General features: G+C 42.8%; 1 protein-coding gene across 3 annotated transcripts in view; it reads left to right on the top strand.

Moving 5' to 3' along the window:
- The window catches only part of LOC143817926 (uncharacterized), a 30,152-nt gene extending 14,773 nt beyond the window's left edge, over positions 1–15,379 (top strand). For 2 of the 3 annotated variants that reach the window (XM_077299396.1, XM_077299395.1), the window contains 2 exons: positions 7,513–7,629; positions 14,509–15,379. In XM_077299396.1, coding sequence (XP_077155511.1) covers positions 7,513–7,629; positions 14,509–14,616 — 225 coding nt within the window. In that variant the 3' untranslated portion in view covers positions 14,617–15,379. The remainder of the gene's footprint in view (positions 1–7,512; positions 7,630–14,508) is intronic. The other variant, XR_013224210.1, reaches the window with a different exon arrangement.
- The last annotated feature ends 679 nt before the right edge of the window (positions 15,380–16,058 follow it).

Raw genomic sequence — 16,058 nt, forward strand, 5'->3', positions numbered from 1 at the left:
CCGACATGACACATATGCCTACACATTGCCTTTATACCAACTCTTTCGGCTTTACTGATAGTGTAGAGTAGATTTCTCAGGAGGAGTCTGGCAGTGGTGAACTCACCTCTTCCCATACAGACACGTGTATCTGAGAGTTGGAACAGATAGTGGTCAGCAGAACACACAATATCTAGTGTGTAGGCAGGAATGCCAGTCTGCTGCAAAGAAAAAATGTAGTGTTGTCATATTGTGTTAAAATATAGCCTTTATTGAGACATTTCAAAAGACAACTCCAATCCATACATTGGCACAAATACGCATCAGGTTCTAGTAATAAGACCTTGGTCACAATAAGACTTACAGCTTTCATCACTGGATCATACTATCATCGTGTTCTGCTGTGGTTGGTTTGTCCTGATCCGGCTTTGGATAATACTGGGCACCATAAGTCCACGCTGGTGAGCTGACTACCACTTTTTGTTATTATTTTATTACTTTAGCCCTAAAGCTAACCCTATCCCTAATGATAGCACTCTCCTTAATCCTAGTCCTAACCCTAACCTTTGTTTTCACCCAAGTCGTAAACCCCAACACTTGTCCTAACCCTATCCCTATTAATAAGTCAAACCATATTTAGGGTTGAAAAGTATGTAAAAAATGTAAGTCATCATAACATTAGTGCTTTTTTCTTTTTTTTTTAACAGTCAACACTTTTTACAATTTTTACTCTCCCCACCACCACCACCAGGTCTTCTGACTCTTCTTCCACAAAGCTACAATTAAGGCTACTTTCACATTAGCGTCGTGTGACGCACGTTGCAATGCGTCGTTTTGGAGAAAAAACGCATCCCGCAAAGTTGCCCGCAGGATGCGTTTTTTCTCCACACACTTGCATTAGCGACACATTGCGACGAATTGCCACACGTCGCATCCGTCTTACGACGGATGCGTCGTGTTTTGGCGGACCGTCGGCACAAAAAACGTTCCATGTAACTTTTTTTGTGCGTCGTGTCCGCCATTTTCGACCGCGCATGCGCGGCTGAAACTCCGCCCCCTCCTCCCCAGACTGCAGAATGGGCAGCGGATGCGTTGTAAAACTGCATCCGCTGCCCACGTCTTGCAGTAAATTTCACAGGTTCTGTCGGTACGTCGGCCCATACCGACGCAAGTGTGAAAGTAGCCTCAGAGTGGAGATCAGGATCTGCAGGACAGTGCAGAATCGTAGACAAAAGTGAGCGTTTGGAGGCCGTTCTCACGCACTTCTGGGGCTGAACTAAAATGTAACAAATGTCTAAATGTTGGTATCTTGGTCGGAATGCTCCAACAATGGAATAGTCTACTGGTTCCATTGAAATAACTCAATTCAACTACCTTCAAGCTAAAGCTTATAAGGGCCTTCAAGAAGAATACCAAATTGCAAGTAACGATTTTCCATTTTGTGATTGAATTTGTATGTAATCCTCTAAATAAAAAAAACCCTGATTCATAAAGTATAACTCCATGTGAAATCAGAGATGTACCGAGACACAGTAAATTTCACTTGAATAGAAAGAACTGAGCTGCTGTGAACTGTATGAATAGTATTGTTACTGGTAAACAATAATGAGCCCCGCGAACCCTATCGAAAGAATTACAATCCTGGAATACCCCTTTAATAAAGGTATTTATGGTCTATCACGTTGATATAAAATTATTAGAGCCAATATACTCAGCAGATTTTGGCAACTTGGACTTGGACGATGCTGTCAAACACAGCTCCCAATATCCGAGAGGTCTGGGACGTCTTGGCCGCCTGTCTGGATCCCACCAGGGGGTTGTCAGTCAAAAAACAAGTTCTGCCACTTAAGGATGCATTTGGCATAAAGACAAATCGCTGTGACATAATAGACCGTTCTAATCAGATTTTGCCATGCCGTAACTAAAATAACTATCTCCTTTCATACTAACGTGTCCGGGCATTGTCAGCGGTGGGAACGTTCAGAAGATAAAAACACCATCAAATACCCAATAGGTCCATCAGACACGAAGAAAGCAGCACGGATTAAAGGTGAAGTGTTCCATAACTTTCTAATATTCTTCATATTAATGCGGTCTTGCGTTTGGACAGAGTAGAATAAGACTAGACAAATGTAGTCCAGTGGCTCAAGATAGATGATAAATTTGCCCCATCCTTTGACACTTTTTGTCTAAATTTACACCACCCCCTGTCTGACTTTCTTTAAAGCAGCTCTTATGTGTCAAAATTGTAGCACAACGTGTTACATTTTAAACTACACCCCCTCCCTGCTAAACCTCGCCCTCTTGTTAAGCTAGACGCAAAAAGCCAACTACATATAAGGAAGGTGCTAATCCCAGGGAGAAAATGGGTTGGTATGGCCCTGTCATTGCCATCTTGGTCAGCCATGAAACGCAGTAAGGCTGGTAAGTTCAAGATCCCTACGGGGTCTAAAAAATTGATAAGGCAAAATTAAAAAAAAAAGTATATATAAGTATTGAACATGTCACCAATTTTCTAAGTAAATATATTTCTAAAGGTGTTATTGACACGAAATTCTCACCAGATGTCAGTAACAACATATCCAATCCACACAGGCAAAAAAATCAAACTATAGATGTATCCATAAATTAAGTTATGTGTAATTATGAAAAATAACACTGGGAAAAAGTATTGAACACGTGAAGAAAGAAAGGTGCAAAAAGCCACGGAAAGTCACTAGCGGAACTCTATCAGTAATTAGAGAGAAATCCTGCCACTTAGAGAGAAATAAGCTGGATCAACTGATGGCCTATAAAAAGGTGTTTCATTACACAAGAAAAATCTCCTGATGGGTAAAACCAGCGAGCTGTCTCAAAACCTTTGCAACCTTATTGTTGCAAAACTTACTGATAGCATTGGTAACAGAAGAATTTCTAAGTTACTAAAGGTCCCACTGTTGGGGCCATAATCCAGAAGTGGAAAGAACATCATTTCACCATAAACCGGCCATGACCATGTGCTCCCCTCAAGATTTCAGACAGAGGAGCCAAAGACCACCTGTGGAGAGCTACAGAAAGACCTGGAATCAGCAGGTACAATTATTTCAAAGAAAAAAATAAGTAATGCACTCAACCTTCATGACCTGTATGCATACTCACCATGCAAGACTCCATTGCTGAACAAAAAGCACGTGCAAGCACGTTTAAAGTTTGACCAACAACAGTTGGACAATCCTGTGAAATACTGGGAGAATATAGTCTGGTCAGATGAGACCAAAATTGAACTCTTTTGAGGCCATAATACACACCATGTTTGGAGGGCAAAAGGCATTGCATATCAACCCAAATATACCATAAAGTGAAGTTTGGAGGTGGGAACATCAGGGTGTGGATCTGTTGTTCAGCATACGGCACTGTCAAACTTCATATAATTGAAGGAAGGATGAATGCACAACCATACATTAAAAAACCACACAGGAAACCTAGCACTTTTGGATTTTGGTGGCCTCATTTCTCCAAGAGTTGCTATAAACAGTATGCACCCCAAAATGGAATCAATAAAAATGTTGACACAAACTCAATTTTTTCTTTTTTTCACTAAGTTACTATTTTTTTAAATTACAGAAATATATGGAAAAATAGTACTGTATGTTTCGTTTCACCAGAATCATACTAACATTTTTCCCCACTATTTCACCCCACTTGGATTTTTTCCCCCATTTTCCAGTACATTATATTGTAAAATGAATGAAGCCTTTCAAAACTACAACTCATACCCACAAAACAAGCCGTCATATGGCTACGTAGACAGAAGAACAAAAAAATGATGGCTCTTTGGATCGAAAGCGTAAAAAATAAAATTGGTTGCGGCAGGAAGAGGTCAATAGTGTATATTAGTTTGTACTGTGAGATCTGGAGATGAAACTGAATGCTTTATTTCCCTGGAGACAAATATAGATGCATGCTCAATGACTGCAAGCAGAGATCTTGTAAAATTTGCAATAAATTCATGCAGGAATTATATGAAAAATGTTACACAACTTTGCATTGTATTGTGAGTTAGTAATACAAGGAGTAGCGGTGGGTTCATTCTTGCACCTTGGTGATCGTGCAGCATTATCGGCTCACATACAGAATAATATATCTATATTTACTCATTGATACGTGGGAAAAGCATTTTTCCGAAAGCTGCAAGTAAGACGTATTATTGTTCCCAGTTGTTGAAAGACACAAGTAGATACTGAGAAACTCTTGAGTGCTTGAACTTGCTGAGTGCTCTGCTCTTCAGAAAGAGACCCTGACTTGTGGCTGTCCCCCTGCATTCTGCACCGGAGCCCCCCACCCCCCAAGACACTTAAACTTGATCAATGTAACACTGAGTTTTGGGCCCCAGAGGGTCTTTGTGAGTGTGAGCGGCCTGTCTGTATGTCAGAGCGGTTTATGGCCTGTGAAACATGCAGGATACATTGTTACTGAGCTGAATTGCAGCCGATTAATTAGCTCTGAATCACGCTACAAAGTGATTGTTATGTAGATGGACAGGATGATTAATGGGACCCGGCTCTTTAAAAACAAGGGGCGCTACCCTCACATGGGCTCCGGGTATTATTCTGTGTCTTCTCCTGCGTGTTCTCTCAATGTTCACCCTGCTTTCAGACTTCATTGCTTTTCGAGTAGTTTTCGTCAAATTTGACCTTTGAGGGGGAAAAAAAAAACCCAGCTGGAGTTTCTCGGCACAATGATAAAGGAGTAACTGGTGCTTTACCGGCCACACACATCATATCCTCATTTTTCAGGACCAGATCTGAGTCTTGTTTATCAGAACTGCTTGCTGCCGATGGCTGGAAGATTCTTTTTCAAGATCCTGGAGGTCGAGTCTAATTAACACTGGCACAAAAATGTTAGACACAATGTCACGCTTGGAATCCCTGAAAAAGTGCCCGAAAACAAAAGCAAAAGGGTTAATGTACAGCAATGTAAAAATGGCATTGCTGTGCACATGTTCAGTGTTCTGTTACTTCTTATCACAGCTTCAGGGTTCAGAAACTGTGAAGGGTGGTGATGTGCGAGCATGCTCGGCACAACCCGAGGCTCGATCCAGCATCTGCCTGCTCCATGAGTTCGGCACTCGTTCAAGTATCTGATTACTTGCTCGACTCCTCGCCCCGCATGTTTGGCACCTGATGTTAAGCCATTAAACATATGGGGATAGCCTGCAACTGACAATTCAAATATATTCTATTCTCGCCTAATACCCCTCATATCTTAAAATAATTTAGGGTTCGGTGGCAGAGTAGACATTAGCGTATTAGAGACATTTTTCGCGTTTGATTGCCTTACAGATTTTGTTGTGTCATGTACACTAAAAAATCCTTTCAGTGACAATTTAAATAGATGCTTTTCTGTAATAATACTGCTCTTAGCTGGGTAGATAATTTAACCCCTTAACCCGCAGAGCAGTGGCGTAGGAAGGGGGGTGCGGGGGGGGGGGGCGGCACAATGCGGGGGTGAGTCAGTGGCGTATCTAGGGGGGAGCAGCCGGCAGGGGGGCGCAGTCGGGCCGCCTAAAGCGGCGGTCCGCAGTGTCTCCCCCGGCGGCTGCATTCTGTCACCCCCCGCACTGGGAGTCAGCTGTTCTCTGTGCCGACTGTCAAGCTGACAGCCGGCACAGAGAAGCTGCAGCGCGCCGGCTCCCAGTGTTCAATTGTACTCGTATCTGAGATGCGAGTACAATTGAAGCTCTGACTGCCGGGTCAGAGCGACGCCAGCAGCGTGATCAGGTCATGTGATCACGCTGCTGACGTCACTCACCTGCGCGGCAGAGCAGGAGCTGCAGTGCAGATCGACCAGGAGACACAGAGCGGTGGTAAGTGCTCCAGTGGAGCTGAAGACACCGAAGGTGCAGGGGGGGGATTTACTGTGAGTGGGGATGTGGGGCATATATTGGGGGGGGGGATTTACTGTGAGTGGGGATGGGGGCATATATTGTGGGGGGGATTTACTGTGAGTGGAGCTGAAGACACCGAAGGTGCAGGGGGGGATTTACTGTGAGTGGGGATGGGGGGCATATATTGGGGGGGGGGATTTACTGTGAGTGGGGATGGGGGCATATATTGTGGGGGGGATTTACTGTGAGTGGGGATGGGGGCATATATTGTGGGGGGGATTTACTGTGAGTGGGGATGGGGGCATATATTGTGGGGGGGGGATTTACTGTGAGTGGGGATGGGGGCATATATTGTGGGGGGGGATTTACTGTGAGTGGGGATGGGGGCATATATTGTGGGGGGGATTTGCTGTGAGTGGGGATGGGGGCATATATTGTGGGGGGGATTTACTGTGAGTGGGGATGGGGGCATATATTGTGGGGGGGGGATTTACTGTGAGTGGGGATGGGGGCATATATTGTGGGGGGGGATTTACTGTGAGTGGGGATGGGGGCATATATTGTGGGGGGGGATTTACTGTGAGTGGGGATGGGGGCATATATTGTGGGGGGGGATTTACTGTGAGTGGGGATGGGGGCATATATTGTGGGGGGGGATTTACTGTGAGTGGGGATGGGGGCATATATTGTGGGGGGGGGATTTACTGTGAGTGGGGATGGGGGCATATATTGTGGGGGGGGATTTACTGTGAGTGGGGATGGGGGCATATATTGTGGGGGGGGGATTTACTGTGAGTGGGGATGGGGGCATATATTGTGGGGGGGGATTTACTGTGAGTGGGGATGGGGGCATATATTGTGGGGGGGGGATTTACTGTGAGTGGGGATGGGGGCATATATTGGGGGGATTTACTGTGAGTGGGGATGGGGGCATATATTGTGGGGGGGGGATTTACTGTGAGTGGGGATGGGGGCATATATTTTGGGGGGATTTACTGTGAGTGGGGATGGGGGCATATATTGTGGGGGGGATTTCATGTGAGTGGGGATAGTGGGATATATTATTGGATTGGGGATATTTAATATGAGTGGAGATGGGGGGATTTATTGTGGGGGGAGATTTAATGTGAGTGGAGATGGGGTATTTATTGTGTGTGGGGGGAGATTTGTCATGGGGATGGGGGGATTTAATGTGTGGGGGAGATCTGAGGACACAAAATGAAGAGCAAAGGGGGAGATGGGGGGGCATATATGAGGAAACAGTATGGGGGATGGGTGCAGACAGCTTGGGGTCAAACGGGGGAATGTATGTGGACACAGTATGAGTAGCGATGTGAAAAACGTATGTGGACAGAGTACGGGGAGTGAGGGTGTTGGGATGTGTGCATGCGTAGCATGGGGGACAGTGTAAGGGCACAGCCAGGAGGGGACAGTATACAAAGGAGGGGGAGTGTGATGAGAGAGTACAGTATAAATACTGGGCCCTATAGGGGGGGGGACACAGTATGAGAGGACAGTGTGAAGAGGGGTCCGGTATAGAAAGAGGAGGTCAGTGTGAAGAGCATGTACCATAAGACAGACAGTGTGGGGGTCATATTTTATGCAGACAATATAGTGAGGGGAAATTTTTTATTCAGGAGCATTATAATGACACTTGTATCTTTAAGGGCGTCATGTGGAGATTTTCTGCAAAAGAGCGGAGAAGATGGAAGTCTGCAGAGACAGCTGTGGATGAGAAAACTCAACATGGGGAGAACGACTCCAGAGGAGACGTCATCTATCAGGTACCTGGATGTAAATGTTATTTGTGATACTGACTAACTCTCATGTTTTTATTTATGTTAGGAGCATTAAAGGGGATGTCCAGGTTTGTAATGAGTCTGCAGTCATTCTTTGTGACTGCAGACTTCTGACTTCTCACAGTGCGCCCTGCACACTGTCAGGATTCTTTGGTGCTGGCGATTTACATACATGCGGTCACGTGCTGACTAGACATGTGTGGCCTCACTCTATGAAAATGAGCTGAGCGAGGCTGGGCACGTCTAGTCGGAATGTGGTCAGAAGTATACAAATCACATGCTTGTGCTGACATGACTGTCCACCGGCAATGGAGAATCCTAAAAGTGTGCAGTGCATGCGTTGTGAGAATTCAGAAGCGTGCAATGTCATGATTCAGCTCTGCAGGTTCCAGTCGTCGACACATGGACACGTCACTCATATGCGATTTTCATACTCATGGTCCTGTAACAACGAGCTTCTCTTCTGCTTCTCTCAGTTTTTCACTGAACATTGGGAGCTTAAGGGAGAGGAGCTCGTCGGTACATGACTAAGTGTGAAAATCGCATACGTTCTGGAGGGGGGGGGGGGGGGGGGCGCCAAACTCGGGAACAGCCCCGGGCGGCAAAAGCTCTAGCTACGCCCCTGCCGCAGAGGTATTTTCGTTTTTGCATTTTTGTTTTTTGCTCCTCGTCTTCCCAGAGCCATAACTTTTTTTTATTTTTTGGTCAATATGGCCATGTCAGGGCTTGTTTTTTGCAGGACAAGTTGTACTTTTGAACAACTCCATTGGTTTTACTTTATCATGTACTGGAAAACGGAACAAAAATTACAAGTGTGGTGAAATAGCAAAAAAACTGACCTTCTATTATGATTCTACAGGTCATTACGAGTTCATAGATACCAAACTTGTCTAGGTTCTTTTTTTATCTACAGTAAGTGGTGAAAAAAAATTCCAAAGTTTGTAAAAAAAACTGTGGTGCACATAAGATCTTTTGATCGCCCATTATTGCAATTTAATGCAATGTAGCTGTAACCAAAAAAAATCGTAATTCTGGCATTTTCACTTTTTTTCTTGTTACACCTATTAGCGATTGGATTAATTATTTTTTTATACTGCTAGATCAGGCGATTCTGAAAGCTGTGATACCAAATATGTATATATTTGATTTTTTTTAATTGTTTTATTTTGAATGGGGTGAAAGGGGAGTGATTTGAACATTTATATTTTTTTAATATTCTTAAAAACTTTTTCTTTACTTTTGGCATGCTTCAATAGTCTCCATGGGAGACTAGAAGCTGCCATAATCCGATCGGCTCTGCTACATACAGACGATGATCAGATCGCCTGTATGTAGCAGAATACCTCCCTTGCTATAAGCGCCGACCAGCAGGTGGCGCTCATAGCAATTCGGCAGTGACAACCATAGAGGTTTGCTGGAGACCTCTGGTTGTCATGCCAACCCATCGTCAACCCCTGGTCATGTGACACGGTGCCAATGGGCGGGATTTCCCGCGCGTCGCTGGAAGCGCAAGTTAAATGCCGCTGTCAGAGTTTGTATAAGAGCATTTAGCTAGTTAACAGTGGTTTATTCTATGCGTTTCAAAGTGCACATGACTCCTTCTTCAGGAAAATACCACAAGTCACAACCACAAGACTTGTGGTATTTTCCTGAAGGAGTCATATGCACTCCGAAACGCATAGAATAAACCACTGTTCAATTGTACATTTTGTCTGTTCTGAATGAGCTGGCAGCGTGGATCATAACCCACAAATTCTTCTATTCAGCGAACAAGTCATGTTAAGAAAACAAGTCAGGAGGAGGAACAGAGTGAGGAAGTGGAAGAGGAGGTGGTGGATGATGAAGTCTCTGACCTAACCGGGCAATGTAGCATGCAGAGCGAGCTGCGCAGAGGAAGAGAGATCCACAGTGCTGCAAAAGGCAGGAAGAGGCAGTGAGGCTGACAGTGGAAGAAGGGGGTCAACTTTTCCCTAGAGTACCCCCACAAGGCCAGATCCTAGGCCTAGGGTCTGGTGTTCCCCAGTTTGACTTTTTTTTACAGAAAATGCATAAGATAAAAAACGATCATGTGTAACCATACCGAGATCAGCAGGGGCCAGACCACTACCAGTCTGAACACCACCAGAATGCTCAGGCGCATGTCATTAAAGCACCAGACTAGGTGGGCCAAACGCCTGGGTCCACAATCAGTGTGGTGGATGTCATACGAGCGCAGTCCAGTTTTTTCACGGTCATTGGCTTGCATGGCCCAGTGTGCTCCAAATATTGGATGCAAATCATGCATACTGCGATTTTGGACTCTGTCCAAGAAAAAAAAAAATCAGACACGTGCATGGCCTCATAGACTAACATTGATCTGGGTGCGTGCCGATGTTTGGTCAGATCGCATTCACACCAGAAATACGGTAGCCTGCACGAGCACTTATACTTTTCCTCTGATTGTTTCATTCCCGATTTAGGCTTACAAATATTGATGTCAAATATTGAACATGTGAACGTGGCCAAACTCTCCAAATCCTCATTAAGAACTTTGGAAAATAGAATCCAAAAACTCAGCAAAAATTTGGTGTAAAACACTTTAAAAAGCTGCAATATTTTAGCAAGACGTGAGGTTTGCTAATTTTGATGTTTTCATGCCATCAGCTCTGTACGGCGACACCACCGCTCATCTAATTCATTACAGGTTGTGGCGCACCTTACACCACAAACCTTACTCCAGTTTCCTAATCGGGAAAATTTGTAGCGTGGCACACGCAACTTTTAAGACATGTCTGACTTATTAAGAGGCATGCGCCTGCTAATGAATCAGACTCCTCTGACTTCTCCAGGCCCCTTCATCCCCTTTATACGATGTTCACACAAGGGGATTCAAGAAACACAAGTTTTTCAAGCAGGAACTGCTTCAGGAAAAATACTTCTTTTTGAAGAGTTTTGGAAGCATTTTTTTTCCTGAAGTTTCTTTGCAGCCTTCCGATTGGACAGTGCCTAATTTGGAGAGGTTTCCTTTAGGATCTGTTTCAAAGAAGTAAAAAGCATTAATTTTTATGAGGCATTTTCAAAACCTCTTTAGAAGAAAAAGCTGATATGAACGGCAAAGGGACTTCTCACAGAAATTAATAGGAATAAGTTTCTATCGACACTATTGTTAGTGATTTGTATTAAACTAATAATTTAATAGTAATGACAAAATTCATAATTTCTTATCTATTAAACCTAATTAGTTATTTTGGCCTTAAATTAAAAGACAAGTAATAAGAGGTTCAATAGACAAATGAACAGACCAGTATTATCTGCAGAGAAGGGAATGATTGAGGATGGATAATGTCCAGCTGGTTTAATGCCAAGTGGAATGATAGAAGAATTATTAAAATAATCTTTTGGCTGATTTCCTTTTTTAAAACTTGTTTAACCCCTTAGTGACAGAGCCCATTTGGTGCTTAATGACCAAGCCAATTTTTACAATGACCACTGTCACTTTATGTTATTATAGCTCCGGAACGCTTCAACAGATCCCACTGATTTTGAGACTGTTTTCTCGTGACATATTGTACTTCATGATAGTGGTAAAATTTCTTTCGATATGACTTGCGTTTATATATGAAAAAAAAATGAAATATGGTGAAAATTTTGCAATTTTCAAACTTTGAATTTTTATGCCCTTAAAACAGAAAGTGGTGTCACCCAAAATACTTAATAAATATCATTTTCCACATGTCAACTTACATCAGCACAATTTTGGAACCAAAATTTTTTTTTTGTTAGGAAGTTAAAAGGGTTAAAAGTTGACCAGCGATTTCTCATTTTTCCCAAAAAATTTAAAGTGACTTTGGGGGGGGGGTCAATATAACAGAAAATACCCAAAAGTGACAACATTCTAAAAGCTGCACCCCTCAAGGAGCGCAAATCCACATTCAAGAAGTTTATTAACCCTTCAGGTGCTTTACGAGAACTAAAACAATGTGGTAGGAAAAAATAAACATCTTACTTTTTTTCACAAAAAACTACTTTGGAACCATTTTTTTTTATTTTCACAAGGGAATCAGGAGAAAATGGACCACAAAATTTGTTGTGCAAGTTCTCCTGAGTACTCCGATACCCACTGTTTGGGTGCATGGCAGGGCTCAGAAAGGAGGGAGCACCATTTGACTTTTTGAACGCAAAATTGGCTGGAATCAATGGTGGCGCCATGTCACATTTTGAGACCCACTGATGTACCTAAACAGTGGAAACCCCCCAATTCTAACTCCAACTCTAACCCCAACACACCCCTAACCCAAACCCTAACCATAACCCTAACCACAACCCTAACCTCAACACACCCCAAACCCTAATCCCAACCCTAACCGTAACCCTGATCACAACCCTAACCCCAACACACCCCTAACCCCAATCCCAACCTTAACCATAACCCTAATCCCAACCCTAACCTTAAATCATGCATGGTGTATAGACTCTGGGGCAACTAGTAATATGGCTAATGACAGAAACTTCTTCTCTAACTTGACCAAAGTAAGTCAGAGAAAGTGATCTTGGCTAATGGTCAATATATGGATTCAGAGGGAATAGGAGATTATTATATTAATTGTCAAGTCTTCCCAACACAAAGCATAAAGATCTCAGTAAAGGACATGTTCTATTGTTAGTCTTGAAAGCAGTCTGTTATCTGTGAAGAAACTCACAAAACAAGGAAATGAAATTGCATTTAAAGTTGACAGCTGCATCATCTCACAAGAAGATCCCACAATAGCAGAAAAAAATCAAAGATGAGTTGAACCAGCTAAAATGCAAGGAAAGTGTACACCCTGCTAAATATGAACAGCACAATGAGAAAGTTAGTAAAAAAAACAACTTACTGATGGTATTACAGTCGATCTGTGTAATCAGACAATGAAACATACTAGCTATCTTAAAGGAAAATGTCAAGAAAATGCTTTCCCAAGGATAGTACTACAAAATCAGAGCAGTTTCTGGACTTAATACATACATATGTTTGTGGTCTAATGAGTACTCAAACTCCTGGAAAGAAGAGATATTTTCTCACATTTATCGATGGTTATTCAAGATAGAGTAATCTATCTGCTTCATAGCAAAAATGAAGTTCCAGAGAAATTTGGAATATATCTTGCTGAAGTATATAACAAATTTGGGAGATTGACAACATTTCTGCATGCAGATAATGGAACTGAATACACAAGTAATGAAGCACAAAGCATTTCAAGGAAAAATGGAATCATGTTTCAGACCACTTATACCATACAACCCTGAACAAAATGGTGTAGCGGAAAAAAGGAACCGGACACTATGTGAAAGTGGAAGAAGTATGCTATTTGACACAGATCTGCCAACAACATATTGGGGTGAAGCAGTCATGACAGTTTGCTATGGTCAAAACGTTTTTTCACTACCAGGTAAAGCTACTGAGAAAACACCATTTGAGCAATGGAAAAGAAAGATGCCTGAACTACAACACATAAGCATATTGGGAAGTAAAGTATTTGTATGTATTTCCAAAAAAAAAATTATTTTGATCAGGGTCATTTGGATGTTTTGGGTTGTCATTATGATTTAAAAAGAGAAAACACAGTAGTTTGACAATAAATGGCTTCACCCAACCTCTAACCATGAGTGGAGAAAAGGTTTTGGTGTTATCATTGATATTCTCTGAAAAAAGGCCAAGAAAGCAAAAATTCTGCCAGGGTATGTAAACTTTTGAGCACAACTGTATATAGCAATACTGGTGTAAAATGTAAATGTAATAAATCACAAGAGCTGATGGCGTGATAAAAACTGCTCAATATCAATAATTACATTTACATCCAAGTGCCATAAGTGCTTGTACCAATACTGAGCCTTATTAATGCACAGAACTCATAACAAAAACTCATGTCAATCCCTCACTGGCTCCCCATTGCCCAGAGACTCCAGTACAAAACCCTAACCATGACGTACAAAGCCATCCACAACCTGTCTCCTCCTTACATCTGTGACCTCATCTCCCGGTACTTTCCTACACGCAACCTCCGATCCTCACAAGATCTCCTTCTCTACTCCCCTCTTATCTCCTCTTCCCACAATCGTATACAAGATTTCTCTCGCGTATCACCCCTACTGTGGAACCCTCTACCACAACACATCAGACTCTCGCCCACCATCAAAACCTTCAAAAAGAATCTGAAGACCCACCTCTTCCGACAAGCCTACAACCTGCAGTAACCACCAATCAACCAACCAACCGCTGCACGATCAGCTCTACCCTCACCTACTGTATTCTCACCCATCTCTTGTAGATTGTGAGCCTTCGCGGGCAGGGTCCTCTCTCCTACTGTACCAGTTATGACTTGTATTGTTCAAGATTATTGTACTTGTTTTTATTATGTATACCCCTCCTCACTTGTAAAGCGCCATGGAATAAATGGCGCTATAACAATAAATAATAATAATAATAATGTCAGTGCCAAGTACGTTTAGACATGATATAGTACCAGAAATGGCAGCCTTCACATCAACCCTGACAGTTGTTTCACCATCACAGCTTTTTCAAGGAGTTATAGGAAACGGGGTGGAGCGCTGTATATGTACCATTTGTACCATGAGGGAGGGATTCCTAGTAAATTGTAATCTAATAGCACAAGAACCAAAAATCATAGTCAGGGTACTATTCCTATCACAGGAATGATAAGGTGTGGGACATACCTGAACATTGAGATTAAATAATGCCACTATATATTACATAGAACTGTATTATTATCTAATGATAATGGACGACATGTAAACTTCTTCTGTTGCCCCACTCATTATAATCTGCCACCATGTATATATATTAATCTTTACTGTTTTGCTGATTTTGTAACATATATATTCCAGGTGAAGAAGAGCGGGGTCTCGCTGTGTTCCCACATTGAATATGGGATCCAGCTGGAGATGACAACTTCACATCAACACAAAGAGGCAGATTTTGGGCTGAGTCTCTGATCTCAACCACTGGATGCAACATTTTCTGGACTTTCCGCAGCTAGACGCACTCACAGAACAAGGGAGTTTCCTTCTGCACGATGAGACAGATTCCAGGCTCGGTCTCTGATCTCAACCACTGGATAAGACATTTTCTGGACTTTCCGCAGCTAGATGCACTCACAGATAAAGTGAGATGCCTACTGCACATGAGACAGATTCTGAGCTCGTTCTCTGACCTCAACCACTGGATTCGACATTTTCTGGACTTTCCGCAGCTAGATGCACTCAGAACAAGTGAGATATCTACCGAACATGAGACAGATTCTGGGTTCGGCCTCTGATCTCAACCACTGGATACAACATTTTCTGGACTTACCGCAGCTAGACGCACTCACAGATAAAGTGAGATGCCTACTGCACACGAGACAGATTCTGGCCTCGGACTCTGACCTCATCAGTGGATACAACATTTGATGGACTTTATGCAGCTAGATGTAATCACGAATCGAGTTACCAGCTGCACCATGACACAGACTCCGGGCTCGATCTCTGTTATCAATGATCATCTACAGCCCAAGGGAAGGGCAGTCCTTCAGCCAAGGTTCCCTAGAGGTTTCCTCCACTGAGGGTTTTTCCTCTCCTGAGTGCTGAAGGTCGACTCTCCATGAGTCAATGGGCCTTTGTCATCAGTATTTTTGGGGCACTTTTTAAGACTATTGCCCTGACTCCTAATGGGAACTTCTACATGACCTACCTTGAAAGAAGTTAATAAAGTCAGTGAACCATATGTAGCAGCGTATCTGAGCCTCTATCGATCCTTGCAATACAGCAGAATATACACTACACTGTGAGGGGGAATATTTTATATATTATTAAACACATGGCGGCTTATATGTGTTTTATCACAATCAAACTTACGGTATTTGTCACAAATGTAATGTTCCTCATTAATTGTGCCCATCTTCTTTGGCCTGTTTCACAATGGGGCTGGGACCTCCAGTTCGACCAGGACTTTAATGTCCATACCATACAGTTATGGCGCACATCATGACATCAGAATATTACGAGGCGAGTCACCCGAGGACTAGTTACTGCCTCTGGGGACGGTCGTCTGTGTCAATGCACACCGCGATGGCATGGCTCGAAATGTCACAGGCCTGTTTGAGCTGGAAGTTCCAACTCATGGTGAACAAGACAGAAGATGCTTGCATCTGGAGAAGGCAAAAAACTTTTGCCGGCTTTCCATGGTTCAGCAAAATGGTTGCTGCAGTTGGCAGCCATAATGCTCAATTCGAGGGGAGCAAATTGCAAAAAATCTGTATTCTGGAGAATATGAATTTTTGTACAGTACAAGTTGAATTCTCTAATTTTCATTAAATAGTCTTTAGGATCTCAACCAAAGCACATCACTACAGCGGTAAGTATGGGAGCTGAAAAGCAATAGAAATGAGCACGTTCTT

This window comes from Ranitomeya variabilis, chromosome 3 (genome assembly GCF_051348905.1).
Source record: "Ranitomeya variabilis isolate aRanVar5 chromosome 3, aRanVar5.hap1, whole genome shotgun sequence".
Taxonomy (NCBI): Eukaryota; Metazoa; Chordata; class Amphibia; order Anura; family Dendrobatidae; genus Ranitomeya; species Ranitomeya variabilis.